Source organism: Palaemon carinicauda, chromosome 36 (genome assembly GCF_036898095.1).
Source record: "Palaemon carinicauda isolate YSFRI2023 chromosome 36, ASM3689809v2, whole genome shotgun sequence".
Classification (NCBI taxonomy): domain Eukaryota; kingdom Metazoa; phylum Arthropoda; class Malacostraca; order Decapoda; family Palaemonidae; genus Palaemon; species Palaemon carinicauda.
The window spans coordinates 65842643-65869388 of record NC_090760.1 but is presented as its reverse complement, the minus strand read 5'-3'; the positions used below and the strand labels follow the sequence as shown (position 1 = coordinate 65869388).

Below are 26746 nucleotides of genomic sequence, written 5' to 3'. Positions count from 1 at the left end.
GTCATCAGCTTGGCTTAACGTCAAAGGCTGCCAGATTGTTTAGTTGTATCTCATTTTTATTTGATATTTAGGAAGCAATAATGAAATAATATTCAATAATATTAATTAAATTAAACTTTTTAATACATATAATTAATATACTCTAGCAATATAGGCTAAAAATTGTAAACAAATGTATTAGATAAAGCTAAACTGGCAGTGATCCGTTCTTGAAATACAAAATGAAATGCGTTCAGATTCGTTGTCTCGTCGAATGGCGCATTTGATCTAGGTTAGCATTGTATTATTTTCAAAATCACAAATACAGGTTTATTAATTTTTGCATTTGATATTTAAATGAACTGGCAATCTTCCATTCCACGCGAAGGCATTGCAAATTGGGTAATGACTTACGTCAGTCGTCAATAATTGAATAACTTAACGAGAATTGTATAGTCCAATCATGTTTCAACCAAAGAAAGACGCAACTATAGATTAAATAGAAATTGTCAAACAATATAATTATAGGTAATAAAAATATACTATGAATTAGCTATCTATAATTCAAGCTCCTGGAGTGTTAGAAGCTTTTGCGAACAAAAAATAAAAATGCAAAACTCATAATTTACAAATCTTAATTATAACCTATACAGAATTGATAAATCGAAACAGATGTTACAATGGAATATTAAGCATTGAATGATCTTATATATTAAGATATTTCACAACAGCCTTACAATAAATTTCCAATACAGTACTTACAGTAGTAATCTACAACTAAATTTATCTTAAATTTTCATGTAAAATCTTTGTCTAATAGAATAATAGGAATATACATATTAGGATAAAGGTCTAATCATAATTACAGCAAAACGAAGAAACAGTTTGCTACTCAATTTGTGATTGCAAATTTGTGTCTGCGTGCATTTTCAGCAAAAAAAAAAAAAAAAAAACAAAGAAAAAAAAACGAGTTCATCGACCTGAGATGAGGAAGTATTAAAGGTAAAGAAATCTCAAAAGTAAAGTTAAATATGTTATAGTCACCGTATATAGTAATAATATCTAAGATTTCTATTATCAATGCTCCCTCTCTCTCTCTCTCTCTCTCTCTCTCTCTCTCTCTCTCTCTCTCTCTCTCTCTCTCTCTCTCTCTCTCTCTCTCTCTCTCTCTCTCTCTCCCAAAAACTTTCCATGCCACCCATACTAGGTTAGTTTGCTGTGAGCGATCAGACGAAATTCTTCCCCCATCATCAGTCTGTAGTTAGCCAGCTTGGTCGTGAATACTGGCCAAACCACAGATATAAATTGACATGTCTGAGGGCTTTGTCCTGCATTGGACTAGAAATGGTTGCATTTGTAGTTGTTGTTGTTGTGTATATATATATATATATATATATATATATATATATATATATATATATATATATATATATGTGTGTGTGTGTGTGTGTGTGTGTGTGTGTGTATGTATATATATACATATATATACGTATATATATACATATATATATATATATATATATATATATATATATATATATATATATATATATATATATATATATATTATGAATGCTGTTTCGGGCATCCATATATATATATATATATATATATATATATATATAGAGAGAGAGAGAGAGAGAGAGAGAGAGAGAGAGAGAGAGAGAGAGAGAGAGAGAGAGAGAGAGAGAGAGAGAGAGAGAGACTTTTTCTATAAGATTTCAGAGTATCATACTAGAGGTCCGTGCGTTCTATAGCCTTCCTTCTCTGAACAGACAATTTTATCACTTCTTGCAATGACTTACTTTCCCTTTGTCTTTTCAAGTTGCTGTTAACGATGGCCTCCAGGAAGACTATACATAATTCTTTTCATGCGTACTTTTTCAAGGTTTGGTAAGCACTTTGTTCAAATAACCAGCTTGATTTTTCAACAGGTAAGAGATTGCAGGTGTTTACTTAATACAATATCTATTTTTGTTTTTTAGTTTACCCTCATTATTTATAAACCAGCTTCAATTTATTCATTGTAACATTATTTAATAAAATTTACTTTATTCTATTTTTTCAGCTAAACCATACATTGACCTTTGTAGGCCTATAACTATTTTGCATAATATTGAAATTCAAATTGTGTTTTTAATACCAGTTCCATTACAGATAATTTTCCTCATCTACTTTTAATTAACGGACGTTCCTGAGCTAAAGCATATTTTGGACTAAAGGCTTAAGAGAAATATAAGTAGATATTTAACTGCTACATAGTACTAACAATATCCTTTTATAAAAACCAATATGCCCTAAACTCGGATTTGGCCATTTGTTAAAAACCAAGGAAATACTTTTAATTTTCTTTTGTAGATTATCAATATTCGTTGCATTTGTTATCTACTGATGTTGATTATACTCATGTTTATGCAATTTTGCAAACATCGATTTAATTTTCTCTTCAACTTATTGGTCACATCTCTTTGTGGTCTTGGATATAGGAGACTAAAGGGTGGGGCTGCAGGTCCCGTACTATTACCATGTTCTCAAGATTTTCGTAATTATTATTATTATTATTATTATTATTATTATTATCATTATTATTATTATTAAATGCTAAGCTACAACCCTAGTTGGAAAAGCAGGATGCTACAAGCCCAGGGGCTCCAACAGGGAAAATAGCCCAGTGAGGAAAGGAAATAAAGAAAAGTAAAATATTTTAAGTATAGTAACATTAAAAAAAATATTTTCTATAAAAACTATAAAAAAAAACTTTAACAAAACAAGAGGAAGGGAAACTAGATAGAAGTGTGCCCGAGTGTACCCTCAAGCACGAGAACTCTAACCCAAGACAGTGGAAGACCATGGTACAGAAGTTATGGCACTGCCCAAGACTAGAGAACAATGGTTTGATTTTGGAGTGTCCTTCTCCTAGAAGAGCTGCTTACCATAGCTAAAGAGTCTCTTCTACCCTTACCAAGAGGAAAGTAGCCACTGAACAATTACAGTGCAGTAGTTAACCCCTTGGGTGAAGACGAATATTTTGGCAATCTCAGTGTTGTCAGGTGTATGCAGACAGAGGAGAATCTGTAGAGAATAGGCCAGACTATTCGGTGTCTTTGTAGGCAAAGGGAAAGAACCGTAACCAGAGAGAAGGGTCCTATGTAGTACTGTCTGGCCAGTCAAAGGACCCCATAACTCTCTAGTGGTAGTATCTCAACGGGCAGTTGGTGCCCAGGCCAACCTACTACCTACCAAGATAAACTTAATAAGATAAAAAGGCCATTCTCATTTCAATGATGACTTAGGTACAAAAATCTTACTTCCTATACGCTAAGCAATGTACTGAGTGTGTGTCTACATAAATAGTATTGCATATCATCATCATCATCTCCTCCCACGCCCACCGACGCAAAAAACCTAGGTTAGATTTCGCCAGTTGTCTCTATCTTGAGCTTTCAATTCAATACTTCTCCATTCATCATCTCCTACTTCGCGCTTCATAGTTCTTACCAATGTAGGTCTGGGTCTTCCAACTCTTCTAGTGCCTTATGGAGCCCTGCTTAACGTTTGGTGCACTGATCTCAGTTGGGGAGTGCAAAGAGTATGCCCAAACCATCTCCATCTACCCCTCATCATGATCTCATCCACATATGGCACTCGAGTAATATCTCTTATAGTTTCATTTCTAATCCTGTCCTGCCATTTAACTTCCAATATCCTTCTGAGGGCTTTGTTCTCAAATCTACTAAATCTATTGGAGATTGTTTCATTGTCATACCATGACTCATGTCCATAGAGTAACACCAATCTCACTAAACTGATATATAGTCTGATTTCTTTTGTTTATGCAATTTCCGGTGATTTGATTTCCAAATTGTCTGATTTGCTTTTTGAAATCTTTCACTAAACTATAATTCTAAAGACCCTGTATTGGAGATCGTAGTTTCTATATACTTGAGTGATTCTATCTCATTAATCCTTTCTCCTTCCTATGATATTTCATCTTCCCTCGCATATTCCTTTCTCATCATCTCTGTCTTTCTTCTATTTATCTTCGGCCCAACCTCGTGTGATATTTCTAGCATTCTGGCAAGCGAGCATTGCAAATCCTGTGGTGTTCTTCTAATAAGGACAGCATCATCAGCATATTCTAAAGTCTGCTAAATTCCTATCACCAATCCAGTCCAATCCTTCTCCACCATCTCCGACTGTTCTACGCATTACAAAATCCATGAGGAGAATAAACAACATAGATGACAACACATTCCCTTGGAGTACTCCGCTGTTCACTGGAAATTCATTTGATAAGACTCCATTAACGTTAACTTTGAACTTGGTATGCTCATGAACAGACTTAATAAGATTTACACATTTACGAGGAATTCCATAATAACGCAGGACTCTTCATAGAATTAGCCGGTACACACTATCAAAGGCTTTTTCATAGTCAACAAATGCCATCAAATATTGATTTCTATATTCTACGCATTGTTGTACATGTCTCAAAATGAAAATTTGTTCACTGCACCTTCTACCTTTTCTAAATCCTGCTTGTTCATCTCTCAGCTTTTCATCAATCTTTCTCTCCAGTCTCTTTAGAATAAACTACTACAGTATATATTTTCATAACAACTGATGTAAGTGTTATGCTTCTGTAATTATTGTAATTAGTCAGGTCTCCATTTTATACCATTTTCACCAACACTCCTAACCCCCCTTCATCAGGTTTGCCTCTTCATGTCACATTCTACAAAATAAGCTTGTAAGTATTCTGGGAGTCACTTCATTTTCGGCCAGTACCTTCTCGGCAGTTATTCCATCGTATTCAGGAGCTTTCCATCTCTTTAGTATTTCGAGAATAGCTTCAACTTCAAACGCATTGAATTCATTCATGGGTACATCAAGATCTACATCAGCTTCAGGTATATCAATCAAATTAGTCGCTTCATATCTCCTATTCATAACCTCACTAAAGTGTTCCACCCAACGTTGTCTTCTTCATGTTGTTATAACAGACACATCTCTATCTTTTTATTGTAATATGCTTCTTCTTCTTTGTCCCCATAGAGATTTCATTAATAATTCTTTGAGCAATTCTTACACCATAGCCACTTCCTGAATCCAGCCTCATCTGCTTTACTGTCTAAATATGCTCTCCAGTCATTCCTAGCTTTACTTTTGACCTCACTATCAATACTGGAATACCGTACTTAGCATGCTCTACCTTGTAATTTTCATTATTTCCTTGAAAACTTTTAACAATAAATCTGTGTTTTTCTCATTTTTAGTATCCCAAGTATCATTTGATATCCACACACACACATATATATAAATATAATATATATATATATATATATATATATATATATATATATAGGAATACTATTTCTGAGTGGATATACCTCAACGTGGTGAAAGGATTCATGTATCGTCATCATCATCAAAGCTGTATTAGTCAGGGCCACCAATACTAGGTGGGTTTGCTGTGAGAGATCAGACAAGTCTCCCACCATCACCAATATGCAATTGCCAAATGCCAGACATGAATAAAGACTATAAATCAAGGTGTTTTCTGCCACTTGACAATAAAAGTAAAATAGTAATGTGTGCATAAGAACGGGAAGTTTAGCGATAGCAATTGGGGATACAAGTTTGACCCAACATTGCGACCCATTCAGTACCGCATGCGGAGCAGGGTCATGCAATTACATTGCAAAGCAATACCTAATGATATAATGTCCAAAGAACACTTTATGGAACTTTACTCCCCTACAGAGGATTGTGTCCAGAGTCAGCTGAAAGATAGAGCTAAGCTATGGGCAGCATTGTCATATCAGGGAGCATGTGATAGATTACAAATATTTCTTAAAGAATTGTATGGGCAGACACAAAGATTGATATAGCAAGTTTATATGGGCCAAGAATGGAAAAAACAAAAAGATAATATTTTTGGGGAAAGTTTGAATCTGTGCATGCTGGTTCTGCAGAGCATGCAAGAGTGGTTGTGACAGATTTGGATGGAAAAGTATGTGGCAGTTATTTTAAGCTTTCAAGTGCTAAGATACTTGAATGCAAAAGTAGGCGGGAGACAAATGGAGCGAGTTATTCTAAGAGTGGTTGTGCTAGGAGATTTGAAAGCAAAGGTAAGCAGCAGATAAAGAAGTTAAATATTGCAAGTGGTTGTGCTAGATTTAAAAGTAAAGGCAGGCATCAGACAATGGGATTATTATTATTATTACTATTACTTGCCAAGCTACAACCCTAATTGGAAAAGCAGGATGTTATAAGGCCAAAGGTTCAACAGAGAAAGTAGCCCAGTGAAGAAATCATATAAGGAAACAGATAGAATAGTGTAAGAGAACATTTGGAGTTTAGAGAGTAAATGAGAATACGGAGCCTCTCATAGATTTATGTATTGGGCTATTACAGCCCATCGCTTGGGCCTCTGGGTGCATTCAGCATCGAAGAAAAACTAATGGGAATCTTTGTTAATACACTATTTCCAAATAAGAACAATAATAATCATAATTATGTCTCATAATTACTTGCCTGGAGGAAAACTTACAAGACATAAGTTGGATTGAATATACAGTACATTACAAATTTGGGCTGGAAAGACAGAAGAAAGGAACCAAGTATGTAAGCATAGTAGAAGGATAAGTGTGTGGTTAGGAGACAAAGTAGTGCTGCAAAGACCTTAAGTAATGCCTACAGTGCACCACATATATACTGAAAACACTACCAAATTACAGGGACTAACTTCCATTATGCCGTTGTCATCAAACCTTTAGGTGAACTCTTACTATAACTCTATTTTCTGGGATACCAAAGAATTTAGGTCATGAACATCCTTCTTTTTAAAATCCTCATTAACCCTTTCAGCTAACATAGCCTTAATAATTGGTAAAAACTTGGGAGTAAAAGAACAATAAATGACATTAATAAAAATGAATGAATAACCATTACAGTACCTGTACCTTATTCTGTGAATAACCATATTTAAGAGTACTTGTCATCATGTTAAATGAAATTGTATTTACAACATAACATCATAAAAATGTTAGAGACTTGTTGAAATGGATTAAAACTTCAACCCTTGAAAATATCATAATTGATGAAAACTTCAACTTTACAAAATACCTCAGTGAATGAAAACTTCAACGCGAAATATGACAATGGATGGGAAGTTAAACTCAAGAGAATATGCCAAAGGTTAAAAATTTCAACACAAAATATAATACAGTATATGAAAACTTCAACTCAAGAGAATATGACAATGGATAAAAACTTTAACACAAAATATGACAAAGGATGAAAACTTCAATGCAAAATATGACAACAGATGAAGACTTCAACATAAAATACAACAGAGGGGGAAAACTTTAAAACAAAATACCCTGTATGACAATGAATGAAAACTTCAACAAAACATACAACAATGGATGAAAACTTCAAAACAAAATACCCTGTATGACAATGGATGAAAACTTAAGACACAAAATATGACAATGGATAAAAGAAGCTTCCATTCATTTGGTGATTAAAATAGGACAACAAAAACGCTACAGATACACAAATATAACAAATTTTTTATTGGCTCCTTCTACATTAAGTATACCTGGCGTGGCAAAAGTGCCGACAAGACCCAAGGAGAATCATAGTAAAGTATCTACCACTTCCTCTTAACAGACTAGTATATTCCAGTTCAAAGTGCACCATAAGATTGTATAAAAAGTTAAGAAAGTTGACAAAAAAAATTTCACAACTGCATTCTACAGTATAGCATTTCTGACCTTTCTACGTTTCAAAATAAATCTAGGCTAAAGAGAAATCACAAGGTGAAAGTACAATCTTCTCATACCAGGCAATGTCCCTCAATTCACGTGTCTCTATTGACATAACATAAACGTTTGAACACGGCAGGTAACAGGAGTATTTGTTAAAATTTCAATATTCAGTTGGTACAATATACAGTAACCCTGACAAACATTTTCCTAAGTGCTTTGCTTACATGATCATAAAATAATACTGTACAGGCTTTTCCATTTGTTTACTATAAATACTATGGCTACCATAGCAGCACAGTAGTCACCCCATATCGTTGCGTATTTAACTGTTCCCAAAACAGTAAATATGACGTAAAAAATGTAAGTACTACATTTTTATAAAGTTTTTGAGACAATTATGATGGCAGCACATGGTAACTTTTTTAAATATCCGACACCTATCCCCTACAAGTGCTAAGGGCCAAATGTACAGCGTAAACAGGCCGAAACCAATTCAAAACCATGAAACGTATCCTTCTCGGACCTCAAAAAAGTTATATAACTATGACTTTTAGTACAGTTGCTACAAATCCTACAGCAGCATTCAATAACGAATACAGGAGGTCCTCAGCAATCAATAATGAATACAAGAGGTCCTCAGCAATCAATAATGAATACAAGAGGTCTTCAGCAATCAATAATGAATACAAGAGGTTCTCAGCAATCAATAATGAATACAAGAGGTCCTCAGCAATCAATAATGAATACAAGAGGTCCTCAGCAATCAATAATGAATACAAGAGGTCCTCAGCAATCAATAATGAATACAGGAGGTCCTCAGCAATCAATAATGAATACAAGAGGTCCTCAGCAATCAATAATGAATACAAGAGGTCCTCAGCAATCAATAATGAATACAGGAGGTCCTCAGCAATCAATAATGAATACAGGAGGTCCTCAGCAATCAATAATGAATACAAGAGGTCCTCAGCAATCAATAATGAATACAAGAGGTCCTCAGCAATCAATAATGAATACAAGAGGTCCTCAGTAATCAATAATGAATACAGGAGGTCCTCAACCTTCAAACTTAATAGGTTCCAAGAAACTGTTTGTAAGGCAAGTTGTTTAATTTTGGCCTAGGGTAGGTCTAACATGAACCCCCATGCCTAGGATTTTGAGCTACAAAAGTCAACAAATAATCCCATTTCATAATAAAGATATATCAGGTTATTGCACATGATGTTTTGCTTACTGTATTGAATGATACAACATTCTTTTATTACAGTATTTCTTTATCTTATTAAATTATACAGACTTTTGATACAATATTCTTTTATTAAAGTATTTCTTTATCTTATCAAATTATACAGACTTTAGATACAATATCTAAAATTTATGATTTCAGTTGGTTTTGTGTAAGTATTTCCGAATGTTTACAAGTCAAATGTTCATAAGTTGAGGACCTTCTGTACAGTGTAACTTCAACGCATATTATTATTCAAAAGCCGTTTAATCTGGACAACCAAATCACGTCAATCTCAAAAAGGGAGCAGGAAACAAATCATTAAACAAGCCGAAAGCCAAGCAGCTGGAGAATCACAGGGCGAAACTTGTTCACAAGGACTTTTCTTTCCCCCTTTTGCTTCCTCCTCATTTGAGATCAAGTCCTCTGCAAGTCAGAATTCCCCATCACTTTAAGATCGACTCATTTGTAGACGGCTTTGAAAGTTTTTAGAAACTGTATTCCTAAGAGAAAAATTAAAATCTTTGTGCATCTGAGCATGAAAGAAACTTGTGGCATCTGGAGATTAACTGTAACATTAATTACAAAAACTTTTGATACAGTAGTTAATAAATAAGAGTACCTGGATTTATTTACTTATCCATCCCACTCAACTCCACAATAACAAATGAATTAGAAATGCGTATTGTACTTTGGGACTCTGGCTTCTGCCACTAAAACAAATAGGTTTTTTGGTTCAATCTACACAGCATCAAGAATACAATGTAATTCTTGGATAATCTCACATAAATATCTAAATTCGTTGGGAAACATGAAATTATTCTTATAATTATTATTTTTGCTTTTTAAAGCTAGGATTTCAATTTGGTGGGGGCACACTAACTTACCATAACATTGGTTTTAAAATTCAAATTCAATAGGATACAAATATACATTTAATGTATTTTGGGTAACCCAAGGATAAATAATTCCTTGAAATCTATTAGGATTTTTTCATTTGAACTCCTACTAAGTTCTGTAAAGGAATATATTATGGCAAAGAAAATTATATTGATATATTTTCTTTAGGAGACTGTTAAGAGATAACAGCTTTCTTAGAAAAGATGTCAAGTACTACGAGAACCATTGATTAGTCGGATAAATTTAAATTTTCTTGAAATTATTAATACTTACACAAATTTACACTTACACAAGAGGAGGATACAGTTCCTATGCTTACAACCATTATAATAAATCAGGAGACCGCACAAATTTAAGTCTCTTTCGGATAAAGAACACAGCGGCCTTTGACCCAACTTAACTTGGTAACCTATTCATGAAAGGGTTTGATCCAGCGCTGACAAAAAGCAAGGAAACAATTTCATGACCTTCTCTCAAATCATTAGGTGCAATGAGTTCATAATGAAAGATATTAGCTTCACTACAACAGATTGTAACAGAGAAACATTCAGTACATGTACAGGAATTCTTACTTATACATAATATATAAACCAACAAAATGAATCCATACCGTATTTTCTAATTTGTTCCAACGAATTTCGTGACAGCGAACCTTGGCATTTCCAAACATCAAATCTCTTGCATTCCATAAGCATAATGACAAACAATGAAGCTAAGATTAAAGACTATGAAAGTTTGAAGGCCAAAATTGATGTTCATTATAGGAGACAATTACATCTTCTTACTTAAGGCTACAAGATGAAATTTGTCATATGCTTCATATAGAAAATAGAAAAATCTAAGCCACTGATAATAGCTGAAAATATATTCAAACACAGTTGCCTAAACAGTTGCGTAGGTCTCTCGGTAGACCCGGCTGTTCTGCGCAAAACAGAATATCTAGTCGAGTAATTCTATGAATGCCAGGGCATTCTGTTTATACAGACTACTCTACAGAAAGAAAAATCTCGGTCGCTCCCCTCGTGAAACAATTTTCATTTTATCTGCATCACTTCAGTTGTACGTTGAATCCATCGTCACATCCAATCGTGCGCTCAGAGGTAGAAAGTTGAAGACCAGAAGTTTGTCAAATGCTACGTTCGAACGCACAATCCGCGAAATCTTACAAAGGCTTTTTGGCCACGAAGAAAATGCTTCTGTATCCGTACTGCATCAAGGAGTTGACGTTTTGGGTGTAGGTTGTTTCCAAAGATGTTTTCTCTACCTGCAAAGAAAAAAAAAATTGATCAAGGAACTGTTATCAACATGTAAAGTTGGACACAGGAATTAGAAGGTCCTCAACATTACAAACTTAACTGGTTCCAAGAAGCAGTTTGTAAGTCTTATTTTTTTAAATTCTGGCCTAGGGTAGGCCTAACCTGAATCCCATGCCTATTAATTCCAGCTACAAAAGTCAGCAAATAGTTATGTTTCATAAGAAATAGATATCAGGTTATCACATAGGTCATTTTGCTTACTGTATCAAATGATATAATATTGTGTTATTACTGTATTTGTTTATCTTATATCTTTGTTATTTTCAGTTGGAGACCTTCTGTACACCTCACTCTGAGGAAATGCACCAAGCCACACCCTTACTGTGTAGCAAGTTCCTGTGTTTAGCCCCGCCCACCACCTCTGGCATCTCTCCCTACACTACCTTTATCATTACTCACTATGAGGTAAGGGTGTAATGGGGTGCACTTCTTTGGAGTGATGTACCAGGAACTCCTGTGTCCAGCTGTATAAGTCAAGATGTCAGACTTTTGTGGGGTTGGCTTCACAAACATTTGTAGTCTTTCAAAACAGTTGTTTAAGACTTGAAATGAATTGGTTACGAATAATTGAAAATCACATTTAATAAACAAACATGGAGACATACTGTATATTAAAGTTTATAAAATGAATGCTTTAGATACAGAACAAGATATTATCTTAAAAATCAAAATATGGTAGTGTCTATACATACAGTATCAAATTCATACCCAGAATTACTTTTGAAGGTTTTATGTACATTTTTTTCGACAAATTCAGGAAAAAATTGATATACAGAACAAGTAATGCTATCATTTCATGTCAAACTACAACCCTAGTTTGAAAAACAGATTATTAAAGGAAAAGAAGGATATTGTGGCAAAATGCTCAAGTTGAATCAAAATATTCAAACTCTAAACTCTCATCAACCAAGTTGAAATTGAAACAGTGGAACGATCTGGTCTTGAAAATATTATCAAGAGGATTCTGGGTTAAAAAGATGAATATGTATGGAATATGGTGCAGCGACCTGTATGGCCATTCATTGCCAAGGTGCAACTGTGGGAATATAATGCAGTTGCATTAAAAATTTAACGATAAAAGAGGTTGGATAAAAAGAATGAAGAGGGGGAACAAAAATGGAAGTAACATCATCATCATCATCTCCTCCTAACCCTATTGACGCAAAGGGCCTCGATTAGGTTTCGCCGGTCATCTCTACCTTGAACTTTCAATTAAATACTTCTCCATTCATCATCTACTTCGCACTTCATAGTCCTCACCCATGTAGATCTGGGTCTTCCAACTCTTCTAGTGCCTTGTGGAGCCCAGCTGAAAATTTGGCGAACTAATCTCTCTTGAGGAGTGCGAAGAGCATGTCCAAACCATCTCCATCTACCCCTCATCATGATCTCATCCACATATAGCACTCGAGTAATAATTCTTAGTTTCATTTCTAATCCTGTCCTGCTATTCAACTCCCAATTTCCTTCTGAGGGGTTTGTTCTCAAATCTACTAAATCTATTGGAGATTGTCTCATTGTCATACCATGACTCATGTTCATAGAGTAACACCGATCTCACTAAACTGATATATAGTCTGACTTCTTCTGTTTATGTAATTTCAGGCGATTTGATTTCCAAATTTTACTTAACCTAGCCATTGTCTGATTTGTTTATCAATCTTTAACTAAACTTTAATTCTAAAGACCCTGTATTGGAGATCATAGTTCCTAAATACTTGAATGATTCTACCTCATTGATCTTTTCTCCCTCCAATGATATTTCATCTTCCATCGCATACTCTGTTCTCATCATCTGTCTTTCTTCTCTTTATCTTCAGCCTAATCTCGTGTGATATTTCATGCATTCTGGTGAGCAAGCATTGCAAATCCTTGTAGCGTTCTGATAACAAGGACAGCACCATCAGCATACTCTAGGTCTGCTAAATTCCTATCACCAATCCAGTCCAATCCTTCTCCACCTTCTAAGACTGTTCTACGAAATTCATTTAATAAGACTCCATTAACATTAACTTTGTACTTGCTATGCTCATGAAGACTTAATCAAATTTACATTTTTAGGAGGAATTCCATAATAACGCAGGACTCTCCACTAAATTGGCCGGTGCACACTATCAAAGGCTTTTTCATAGCTCACAAATGCCATCAACAGGGGATTCCTATATTCTATGCACTGCTGTACGTCTCAAAATAAAAATTTGGTCAGTGCAACTTCTACCTTTTCTAAATCCTGCTTGTTCATCTCTCAGCTTTTCATGAATCTTTCTCTCCAGTCTCTTTAGAATAAGCATACTATATATTTTTATGACAACTGATGTAAGTGTTATGCCTCTGTAATTATTGCAATAAGTCAAGTCTCCTTTTTTTGCCATTTTTGCCAACACTCCTAACTCCCATTCATCAGGTTTTTCTTCTTCATGCCACATTCTACAAAATAATCTTGTAAGTAGTCTGGGAGTCCCTTCATTTTCCTCTCGGCAGTTACTCCATAGTATCCAGTGGCTTTCCATCTCTTTAGTGTTTTGAAGGTAGTTTCCACTTCAAACACACTGAATTCATTTGTGTTCACGTCAAGGTCTTCATCAGCTTCAGGTATCCCAATCAAATTATTCCCTACATATCTCCTATTCATAACCTCATTAAAGTGTTACATCCAACGTTGTCTTTCTTCATCTTCTGTTGTTATAACTGGTCCATCTCTCTTTTTGATGGGTATATGCATTTTTTTTTTTTGCCCCAGTCGAGATTTCATTAATTCAGAGCAATTCTTATACCATAGACACTTCCTGAATTCATAGCTTTGTCAGCCTCACCTGCTCTACTGTCTACATATTCTCTCCAGTCATTCCTAGCTTATCTTTTGACTTTCACTGTCAATACTTGAATACTTAACATGCTCTACCTCACATTTTTAATTACTTCCTCGAAAACTTTCACCAATCAATTTCTGTTTTCTTTTGTCTCCTTTTTATAGTATCCCAAGTATCATTTGATATTCAAGGCTTTCTCCTTGCAACTGCGTGTTCCAAGACTTCACTACCAACTGACTGATATTTGTTCTTAAAATCACACCATTCTTCGTTAATTGTTAGCTCTTCGTCTCTTAAGTCTCTAAGACTGAAAATCAATTTCTACATTCAATTGCAAATGTTTCTCTGTGCTCTTCTTCTAAAAGCTTAGTTGTATCAAACCTAGGTATTCTATTTACCTTTCTGTTGGGTGCTTTCAGTTTGAATTTCAGTGTGGCAATGAGGACCTGGTGATCACTATCAATATCTGCACCTCTATAGCTTCTTACATTTCTCAGAGTCCTTCTCTCTTTATTTATGGCAATGTGATCTATTTGATTTTTGTAATTGTCACATAGTGAAGCCCATATATACTTGTGGATGTTCTTGTGTTGAAAAAGAGTATCTCCAATGACAAGATTGTTTTCTGAACAGAAATGTGCTACATTTTCTTTTGCAACTTCACCAAGACCATCGACACCCATCAAATTCTATATCCCTTGATTATTCCTTCCAACTTTAGCATTGAAGTCGCCAATCACAATTTTCATATCTCTCTCTGGGATCTCATCTATTACACTATGCAGTTCTTCATAGTATTCATCTTTCCTTTCTTCAGGGGAATCATTTGTTGGGGCATATCAAACTATACTACTCAGGCTAAAAATTGTGTACCTACAACACCCAGGAGATGGGTCTTCTTAAAAGAATTTGGGGCTAAACATTCTCTAGCTTTTTATGTGGAAACAAATGGCAATAAACTTTTAAGGTATGCTTGCTTATTAAGTCAAGAGAGTACAAATACATAAAATATATTTCAAAGAAAACTCTTGAAATACATGGCTTCATATATGGGTTGAAATGACTGTCCAATAACTCTTGAAAACCAAAGAGTCATGCTCAGGTCTGGCGTTACATTTTCTAGACCACTTACTCTCAAAGTTACAGGACTCAGCTAACAGCTATGAGAATTCCAGGATTACTACTGGTGGATCATATCTATATCAGATCTTTCATGGATTAAAAAGGTTGTTTATCAATAAAAAAAACTGTAGTTGTTACATTCCTACAGTAAAACTTTATATCCTACATTCTTGCCTAACTAGTTGCAACAAAACATGCATACTGTTACAAATCATTATCTCGCTTCAACAGCGGTCAGCAAGATGCCACTAATTCTCTTGAGAAGAGAAGTCATAAACAATAACCATAGAAAACTTCTCGGCCCGACCCTAAAAAAGTGAGAAAGAATATCATCATCATCATCTCCTCCTATGCCTGTCGCAAAGGGCATCAGTTAGATTTCGCCAGTCACCTCTATCTTGAGCTTTTAAATAAATACTTCTCCAATCGTCCTCTCCTACTTCATGCTTTGTAGTCCTCAGCCATGTAGGTCTAGGTCTTCCCACTCTTCTAGTGCCTTGTGGAGCCCGGTTGAAATTTTTGGTGCGCTAATCTCTCTTGGGGAGTGTGAAGAGCATGACCAAACCATCTCCCCCTCACCATGATCTCATCCATATATGGCACTCGAGTAATCTCTCTTATAGTCTCATTTCTAATCCTGTCCTGCCATTCAACTTCCAATTTCCTTCTGAGGGCTTTGTTCTCAAATCTACAAAATCTGTTGGATATTGTTTCATTGTCATACCATGACTCATGTCCATACAGTAACACCGATCTCACTAAACTGATATATAGCCTGATTTTTGTGTGTAATTTCAGGCAATTTTATTTCCAAATTTGATTTAACCTTGCCATTGTCTGATTTTCTTTTCCAATCTTTCACTAAACTCTAATTCTAAAGACCCTGTATTAGAGATCATAGTTCCTAAATATTTAAATGATTCTACCTCATTAATCCCATCTCCTCCCAATGATATTTCATCTTCCATTGCATATTGCAATTAATTAAAATAATAAATTCCTACATATACCTTATTTCAAAATTTGACTTTGGTTTAAAAAGGACATTATAGCTTTAACTAAAAATGGGACCTCCTTGCAAAGCTTAAGATTGTGCAAACACAAAAAACATATAGTTTACGCACGGACCGTTAACTAGCAAATATTGGAATATAGTGGGCCATTCATATTCAGTGAATACATCTGGTGAGAGAGAGAGAGAGAGAGAGAGAGAGAGAGAGAGAGAGAGAGAGAGAGAGAGAGAGAGAGAGAGAGAGAGAGAGAGAGAGAGAGACTGTCTTTACATGCGTAACCTACAGTAATTTCGAATCCAATCCCCTCGACGATGTTCCTGACTTCCTCGTAGCTCAGTTCTATCGAGGGTTCCTCGGGCTGCTCTTCAAAATGATACAGTAGTGGACCTAGGTTGACCCAATAGCCGCCTGGCAAAGCAAATAAAAAAATATTTACATATAGTTTGATACAGTAATAAGCATCAGAACTCTAGGTTTATGTAGATAATACATGTTCCCAGATATAATGCCATTCACTCGCTAACAGAAGTCCTATTATTATCATTATCATTACTAGCCAAGCTACAACCCTAATTGGAAAAGCAAGACGCTATAAGCCCAAGGGCTCCAAGAGGAAAAAACAGCCCAGTGAAGAGAGGAAACAAAGAAATACATAAATGATATAAGAAGCAATGAAAAATTAATATATTTAAAAAAACGTTAACAACATTAAAACACATAATTCATTTATAGACTATAAAAAGAATTATGTCAGCCTGTTCCACATAAAAAACATTTGCTGCAAGTTTGAACTTTTGAAGTACAGTGATTACATTTGCCTCTACTGAGAATGTATTACAGAATTCAAAGGGGTAGAGTTCTATTGCTTAAGAGTACACTCAGGCACACGATTCTATCTTATTTCTCTTCATCTTGTTTTTTTTTTTTGAAGATTTTAAAGTTTATATATGAAAGATCTACTTTAAGTTACTGTTCTTAAAATAGTTTATTCTAATTGTCCATTACTTCTCTTGTAGTTAGTTATTGATCATTACTTCTCCTGTACTTTATTTATTTTCTTGTTTCTTTTCTTCACTGGGCGCTTTTTCCCCGTTGGAGCCCTTGGGCTTATATCGTTCTGCTTTTCTAACAAAGGTTGTAGCTTAGCTAGTACTAATAATATTAATAGCAATAATAATAATAATAATAATAATATGATATTTTAATTATAAAATAAATTTTTGAATATACTTACCCGGTGAATATATAGCTGCAACTCTGTTGCTCGACAGACAAAAAACTGTACAAAAAACTCGCCAGCGATCGCTACACAGGTTGCGGGTGTGCCCATCAGCGCCAACTGTCGGCCAGATACCATACTCAATGTAAACAAAGACTCAATTTCTTCTCATCCCACTGCGTCTCTATTGGGGAGGAAGGGAGGGTCGTTTAATTTATATATTCACCGGGTAAGTATATTCAAAAATTTATTTTATAATTAAAATATCATTTTTAAATATTTAACTTAGCCGGTGAATAAATAGCTGATTCACACCCAGGGTGGTGGGTAGAGACCAGTTAAATATGTTTACATCTTATGAGCTAAGAGTTTTTATTTCATTTTAGAAGTTATCAATATAACAAAAACAAAATAAATAGGTACCTGGTAAGGAAGTCGACTTAGACGATTACTCTGCCTTATAAGTACGTCTTCCTTACGGAGCCTCGCGATCCTCTTAGGATGCTGACAGACCCCTAGGAGCTGAAGTATCAAGGGCTGCAACCCATACAACAGGACCTCATCAAACCCCTAATCTGGGCGCTCTCAAGAAATGACTTTGACCACCCGCCAAATCAACCAGGATGCGAAAGGCTTCTTAGCCTTCCGGACAACCCATAAAAACAACATTAAAAACATTTCAAGAGACAGATTAAAAGGATATGGAATTAGGGAATTGTAGTGGTTGAGCCCTCACCCACTACTGCACTCGCTGCTACGAATGGTCCCAGTGTGTAGCAGTTCTCGTAAAGAGATTGGACATCTTTCAAGTAAAATGACGCGAACACTGACTTGCTTCTCCAATAGGTTGCGTCCATTATACTTTGCAGAGATCTATTTTGCTTAAAGGCCACGGAAGTTGCTACAGCTCTAACTTCGTGCGTCTTCACTTTAAGCAAAGCTCGGTCTTCCTCACTCAGATGTGAATGAGCTTCTCGTATTAGCAATCTGATAAAGTATGACAAAGCATTCTTTGACATAGGCAAGGATGGTTTCTTAACTGAACACCATAAAGCTTCAGATTGGCCTCGTAAAGGTTTATTGCGCTTTAAATAGAACTTAAGAGCTCTAACAGGGCATAAGACTCTTTCTAGTTCATTGCCTACGATCTCCGATAAGCTGGGAATATCGAAAGATTTAGGCCAAGGCCGAGAAGGCAGCTCATTTTTGGCTAGAAAACCAAGTTGCAGCGAACAAGTAGCTTTTTCCGACGAAAATCCAATGTTCTTGCTGAAGGCATGAATCTCACTGACTCTTTTAGCCGAAGCTAAGCATACCAGGAAAAGAGTCTTAAGAGTGAGATCTTTCAGGGAGGCTGATTGTAACGGCTCAAACCTGTCTGACATGAGGAATCTTAGTACCACGTCTAAATTCCATCCAGGGGTAGCCAAACGACGCTCCTTGGTGGTCTCAAAAGACTTAAGGAGGTCTTGCAGATCTTTATTGTTGGAAAGATCTAAGCCTCTATGCCGGAAGACCGATGCCAACATGCTTCTGTAGCCCTTGATAGTGGGAGCTGAAAGGGATCGTCCTTTTCTCAGGTATAAGAGAAAATCAGCTATTTGAGCTACAGAGGTACTGGTCGAGGATACAGAAACTGACTTGCACCAGTCTCGGAAGACTTCCCACTTCGATTGGTAGACTCTAATGGTAGACGCTCTCCTTGCTCTAGCAATCGCACTGGCTGCCTCCTTCGAAAAGCCTCTAGCTCTCGAGTCTTTCGATAGTCTGAAGGCAGTCAGACGAAGAGCGTGGAGGCTTTGGTGTACCTTCTTTACGTGTGGCTGACGTAGAAGGTCTACCCTTAGAGGAAGACTTCTGGGAACGTCTACTAACCATCGAAGTACCTCGGTGAACCATTCTCTCGCGGGCCAGAGGGGAGCAACTAACGTCAACCTTGTCCCTTCGTGAGAGGCGAACTTCTGCAGTACCTTGTTGACAATCTTGAATGGTGGGAATGCGTAGAGATCCAGATGTGACCAATCTAGGAGGAAGGCATCTATATGTATTGCTGCTGGGTCCGGGACTGGGGAGCAATAGATTGGAAGCCTCTTGGTCAGCGAGGTTGCAAAGAGATCTATGGTTGGTTGACCCCAAGTGGCCCAAAGTCTCTTGCACACATCCTTGTGGAGGGTCCATTCGGTTGGAATTACTTGCCCTTTCCGACTGAGACAATCTGCTATGACGTTCAAGTCGCCTTGGATGAACCTCGTTACTAGGGAGATGTCTTGACCTTTGACCAGATGAGCAGGTCCCTTGCGATCTCGTACAACGTCAGTGAGTGGGTACCTCCTTGTTTGGAGATGTACGCCAAGGCCGTGGTGTTGTCCGAGTTTACTTCCACCACTTTGCCTCGAAGGAGATACTCGAAGCTTTTCAAGGCCAGATGAACTGCCAACAGCTCCTTGCAGTTGATATGCATGCTCCTCTGACTCGAGTTCCACAGACCTGAGCATTCCCGACCGTCCGGACGCATCGGACTTGGGCTGGGGCGCGACGCCCCAGCCCAAGTCCGATGCGTCCGAGAAGAGAACGTGGTGGGGAGTCTGAACAGCCAGGGGAAGACCCTCTCTTAGGTTGATATTGTCCTTCCACCAAGTCAGACAAGACTTTATCTTTCCGGAAATCGGGATCGAGACCGCTTCTAGCGTCTTGTCCTTTTTCCAGTGAAAAGCCAGATGGTATTGAAGAGGACGGAGGTGTAGTCTTCCTAGTGATACAAACTGTTCCAGGGATGACAGCGTCCCTACCAGACTCATCCACTGCCTGACAGAGCAGCGTTCCTTCTTCAGCATCTTCTGGATGGATAGCAGGGCTTGATCTATTCTGGGGGCTGATCGTCTTGTTGTTCAGCAACGTCCTCATCAGATAGTTCCTCATCCGAAAACTGATGAGGAAACGGCAACGGAGTGGGCAACGTCTGGCTCGCTGAGTCCGGTCGCACTGGTGCATGCGTGACGGAGCCGGACGCAACGTCATGGAACTGCTGCACAGTCTGTGAACTGTCAACAACCATGGGTGCGCGAGGACGCACAGCGTCCACCCGAGACTGTCTAGACCGTCTGGGTTGTGCAGTCAACACCATACCGGGTTGTTGAACGTCCTGAACGTCAACAACCACCTCCGAGCGTCGCTTAACGTCAACGTGCGGCTGGCAACCCACACTGGGTCGCATCGGTGGATGAACCACCTCAACTGGTAGACGCGAGAAGGTTACCTCAGCGTCAACAGGGCGCACAACCGACCGCTTGGAAGGTTGTTGGCCAGAAGGTTCAGCAGCAACCTTCTCCGCATTAAAGTCCTCCATCAAGGACGCAAGCTTGGACTGCATGTCTTGCAGCAAAGCCCATTTAGGGTCTACGGGAGCAGGTGCGGCAACAGACGGGGTTAGCGACTGAGGCGGTACCGCTTTCCATCCCTGAAAGCCTTGTTTATGCATGACATAATGTATAGCAAAACTTCAAAGGCTCGTAAGCCAGTTTAAAAGAAGGGAAAGCAAAGGCTGTATCCCCCAAACTCCTCCTGGTGATAAACCAGTCGCCTAGCAAACGTAAAGCTCTCTAGGAGAGCGAGAGAGCACTAGCTTATAAACAACGGCTTCGAAGTAGCTAGGCCTAGTGTAAGCTCTGACGTTTAGGCGAACGAGGAGCAGCGGTTACAAAAAGATCTGGACAAAGATCCTTAAAAATCAGCATGATTTAATTAAAGTCCATAGAGGGCTAAGCAGCTTTAGGCTCCTCTCCGTCTGACAGAGTCCTCAAGGGAATATCAGTAAGAGGGGGAACAGCAACTTCCTCATCTAAAGGAACCTTGTCCGATAATAGCCGAGTCTCAAGCAAGGGAGAGACCTACCGTGGTGGCAATGCTTTACAAGCAGAGTCCACACGCACTGGTGCATTAGTAGCGGACCAGGACGCAACGTCATGTAACTGCTTGACAGTCTATGAACTGTCAACAACAACAGGTGCGAGAGACCAGGACGCAACGTCATGTAACTGCTTGACAGTCTGTGAACTGTCAACAACAACAGGTGCGTGAGGACGCACAGCGTCCACTCGAGACTGCTTTGACTGCCTAGAATGAGCAGTCAAAACGACTCTAGAATGCGGAGGTTGACGCACAGCGTTAAAACAAGTCAACTCCGATTGTTAGCGAACGTCCTGAACGTCAACAGGAGCATCAGCAAGTGGCCTAACGTCCAAATGTGGCTGAAAATCCACACGAGATCGCATCGAGTGTGGTTCTAAACAACCTGATTGACGTGAATTAGCTACGCCAACGTCAACAGGAAGCACAAAGGAACGTTAGGTTGGCTGACAGCCAGGATCTCGATGAGATAAACGGCTAGGCTCAACGGACTAATCGGCAGAATAGTCTTCCATAAGGGAGGCAAGCATATTCTGCATGTCTTGCCGTACAACCCATTAAGGATCCACGGAAATGGTTGCGGTAAGAGACGAGGGTAACGTCTGTGACCGCAACACTTTGCCAACAAAAAAGACTCTCGGAGTCTGTGTTACGCTTTTGTTAGGCGGCGAGCAGTTTTCCGATGACTGCATAGGGTCAGAGCTGTCCTAATGGCTGCAACCAGGACGCTGGACCTGTCCTGAAAGGACTGACTTTCACTTAAGGGCCTCGAAACCTTGTTTCAGGTTTCTTGTGCGAAAAGCCTTCGGATGACGAGGAGAAAATTGTCTCTCTCGCCTTATGGTAGGGGAGATCTTGGTAAGATACACCCGATACCATAGAGGGAAAAGTCTGTTCGCTGATCAAGGCCTCTCGAACCCATAAGTCGTTCGACATTACTTCTCCCCTGGGCTTGGGAGCTTGCAAGAGGTCCCGGACTAGGTGAACGACAGGCACGAACAGACGAACCCTCGGACGCAACACTGTAACACTTTGCGCAATATCACTTTATCACTACGATTTTCTGTTTTGCACTTAATTCACTGAAATCGAAACTTTTACTGATTTCTACCTGAAGCACGCAATTCTACCCTCATCAAAAGGTAGTAAATGCGAAATCAGTCGTATAATGCAAGCACATTAATACCAGCAAAAAAACAGTAAACATCTTTTAAGATAAAAAAAAAAATCAGTGGTTGGGGAAGAGAAGAAACACTAGTTCATTCAAAACTACGTTTACAATCTCTCACCGTACATTGCCTGGGGACGAGAATAAAACTAAAAACGTTTTATCCTTTCTCCCGTACAGAGACTAGGGACGAGAGTAACTCGAGAACGTTACCCGCTTGAACGGAACGTTTTCTCTCCTCTCTCTCCCTCCGTCTCTATCTCTCTCTCTTTCTCTCTTGATTTCGCACCTAAGAGAAGAGCCCAATTACATTTCGTCAAAAAAACATGTTATTTGACCAAAGGAAAAAACTGAAAGGTTTTTCAATTAAAAAGTTCCTTTAAAATAGAATTTAAAACATTTAAGCTTTGAAAGAAGAATGAACAAAACGTCAGAATCGATTTACTCTTTCTGCAAAGTGAAACCGTGATACTCTCTCTCTCTATCGTAACGATAGAGCGCAAACTGCGTAGCATAAATAAACTAAACGTTAGTTCATCTTTGAAAACAGTACGAAGACTATTCAAAGAAATTCTTTCATAAAATATTTATTAAAAATATTCATTTAAAAAGTTTTAAATCATTAGCTCTTTAAAAGCTAAGTACGATTGAAAGGGCTCAACGTTGATTAACTTCGGTTTCCAAGTTAGGACCGCCTACTCTCAGGAAAGGTCGCATATAAACAAAACATTAAAATTTATTTTTTATGTTTATTATAAATGGAAAGTTAATCGAAGAGGCCTAATAAAGGCGGTGAGATATAAAATATATAGAGGAAAATCTATAATTAAATTATAACGTGATAAGATAATTACTAAAAGCCTAAACACACTTCCGTCTAAGGGAAGGGTCGGCCATTTAAAAGTCAAAGAAAGTCCATACTCTCTTTGTCACCAAAAATTAAATCTATCCAAAACGAGTTCAAGATTTAAGATGAAGATAAAACACCTGCACTGTGAAAGCTCAAACCAAAATGAAGTACTTCACCAAATATGTTGAGAAAACTCCAGGTTCTACAGCGAGTAAAAGTACGTCTTGTCGACACGTCGACAGAGAAGAAATTGAGTCTTTGTTTACATTGAGTATGGTATCTGGCCGACAGTTGGCGCTGATGGGCACACCCGCAACCTGTGTAGCGATCGCTGGCGAGTTTTTTGTACAGTTTTTTGTCTGTCGAGCAACAGAGTTGCAGCTATATATTCACCGGGTAAGTATATTTAAAAAATAATAATAATAATAATAATAACAACAATAATAATAAATAATAATTATTATTATGATTTGTCGTTGAAGTAATTTAAATACAATTACATACTGGTGCGATTTTCAAAAGGGAGAACATTCTGTAATTTTGGATGAAGCAATGTGTTACAATTGGATTTACTACTGTAGCTATTACAAAAACACTTTCTATGTTGCATTTCAGGTAATGGCAGTAGCTCTAGCAATTTGCATAGCAACCAACATTTCATGCATGCAAACTGGCTTTATCTTCAAGGAGTAATAGCCGACCACAGTGCCTAGCACCCCCTAATAAAACAATGGTGAATGCAAATCATCTACCTGACCTACCTGGCTTGAGAATCTTGTATATGGTTTCGATGAAGCCTACAATGTTGTTGGCACAGTCGATGAAGAAAGAAGTTGCGACGCAATCCCACGAGTTGGCCACAGTATAAATCTGAAAAAAGCAGTTGAATAAGTATTGCTAAGGATATGAAAGAGGTAAAATAAGTAAAAGATATAAAAACAGAGGTAAAATAAGTATTGTTTATAAAGGTTTAAAGTCTGCTCATGAATGGCAGAGGCAAGGGACAGTGATATTACCCTACCAAGTAGGACAATGCCCTAGAGACTGACCATATATACATGATGATCAGCAACCAAGGCCCCTCTCCACCCAAGCTAGGACCAAGGGGGGCCAGGCATTGGCTGCTGATGACTTTGCAGATAGACCTATTAGCTCCCCCAAACCTCTATCCTTAGCTCACATGGTTGGTGAGGTTGCATCAACCAAAAGAACTAACAAGTTTGAGCGGGACTCAAACCCCAGTCTGGTGATCACCAGTCAAGGACATTACCACATAGGCCACCACAACCCTAAAGGGTACAAAAGATGTAAAATAAATACTATAAAGTATACGAGGTAAAATAAGTGCTATACAGTATATGAGGTCAAATAAGCATTGCAAAGGATATAAAAGAAATAAAATAGGGGTTGTAAATGACAAAAAGAATATACAGTAGAAGTGAAATGAGAACTGTATTGTAAAGAATATACCAGGTAATATTATGTTGAATAAACTATCACTAGACATTAGTTATGCTAGAACAATGAATTGTATTTAGATAGAGTATTTGCAATGGATGGCCCAAGAAGACTACCTTTCTAACTGCAGGGTGAAAACTGCAGTATAACAAAGTTGAGCCAATGGCACAGTAGGATAGAAAAATCAAATGGAACGAATGAACTTGCTAGGGACCAATGAGACTCTATGAAGATACTTATGAAGGGTTAATCCAAGAGTACCTCTTGGAACGGTCACAATTTCAAACCACTAACACTAACAAATTACCAGTGAGCAAGACAAAATAAGTTGTAAATGTTAATAATTATAACAGCAATAATACATTTTACAAATACAAATGTAATAATGCCAAAAGCAGTACAAACTTGAGATTACTGTCAAGTATCCGGCACAATTAAATATCCATCTTTTTATCTACCAAGGCACTCCCACAATTTTGGGGGGTAGCCTTCATCCACACACAGATACACACCCTCCCAGCCTAACAAGGGATTTAGTCAAGTTTGGTTGGTACTGCTAGGGTGCCACAGCCCACCCTTCCTCACTTTACATCACGAATGAAGCTTCATATGCTGAATCCCCTACAGCTGCTACCTCAGCCCTTGTCAGTCACCAAGGCGACCGTAGGAAACAGAATGGCCTATCAGAACTGCGTCACTGAGTATTAACAGGAAACCTACTAATCACAAGCTAGAATGAACATCGTCCAGACCCAGCTCCTCTCACTGCTGGCAACAATACCTCCTAATCTTCTTCCTCTTTCATTTCATCATGACATCAATCCTTGGCCCCAATGGGATGACTCAACTCAAGCCACTTTACTAAACTGTGTCATTACATCATACAAATACCATATCAATCTTGACTCTCTTATGTCAGTCATCTTTACCATTTGCTACTACATATACTGTAGTAATCTATGGGTTAACAAATGGTGTTCCATTCCAAATGCCAACCCCGCTCCCCCTAGATGGCTGAAAAAACTGTAAAGTAAAAACATAAATCTACAGTATATTTCCTTTTCATTATTTTTATAATCAGGGCCCAGTGGCAATTCTAGGACTATGAAAGTGTGTGGCCAGCTCAAGGCGCGCGCGCGCACACACTCTCTCTCTCTCAAGGCAGGTTAAGAAGGCACATAGTTGACTGACATTAACAAATTTAAGAAAGATGGGGGGTATAGGGTAGACTGTAATACTTTAAAGTGTGGATAAATGAATTAATGACGAAGTTACCGGGGTAAAGATGGAATGTGTGCTAGAAAATAAAGTCACATTAAAAAGACTAAATAATACTAGCTTCCAAACGGAATAGAGCCAAACACTGATTCATAAGTGATTTCAATCTCATTTTCTTGTACAATCCCTCTTAAAAGCTTTTGGACGAGTCGCTTGAACCAAATTTATGAATACAATATTCTCTATAGCAACTTAAAAATTATATAATGCTTATTCATTAAAAGATTCGTTCCATCAAGAATTTAGACGAGTTATAGTCACGTTAGAAAGTCTCTGACAAGGAGCTTATCTAATCATTCCTTCTCCTTCCCTACCTATGACAGGTGGGAGGACAGAGTTTATCAAAAAGTATACAGTTATCCATCCTCAAACTACCCCATCAACTACTTACTTACACATTTCTACCTATCCATCTGTTCTGCATAGAGAGAAGAAAGGAAGAGTTAGGTTACCCTTGGTTACCGTGAGATTTTTAACATGATTGTACCTACAGTATAATTGCATACCACTAACGTAAAGCATAAGTCCTCCCCAAATTGTTATGCGTGGCCGCGCATTGCTGTTAGCCCATGTGACTACATTAAAAATAGTTTTAATATCATAAGATTATCATAATGTTGCTAAACAAAAAGAAAGGCTGATACATAAACATTCTTTAGGACTGACTTAATTTTCATACAGTATGTTTAGTGCATCCTAATTCTTCAATTATCATACCTACTGTCAA

The 26746-nt window shown here is 37.7% G+C and overlaps 1 protein-coding gene across 2 annotated transcripts in view; it reads right to left on the bottom strand.

Moving 5' to 3' along the window:
* Nucleotides 1-7536: 7536 nt before the first annotated feature.
* Nucleotides 7537-26746, bottom strand: part of LOC137628858 (carnosine N-methyltransferase) — a 56278-nt gene continuing 37068 nt past the window's right edge. For both annotated transcript variants that reach the window (XM_068360107.1, XM_068360108.1), the window contains exons 7-9: nt 24045-24153; nt 16424-16548; nt 7537-11143 (exon numbers count right to left, since the gene is read on the bottom strand). In XM_068360107.1, the coding sequence (XP_068216208.1) occupies nt 11042-11143; nt 16424-16548; nt 24045-24153 (336 nt within the window). In that variant the 3' untranslated portion in view covers nt 7537-11041. The remainder of the gene's footprint in view (nt 11144-16423; nt 16549-24044; nt 24154-26746) is intronic.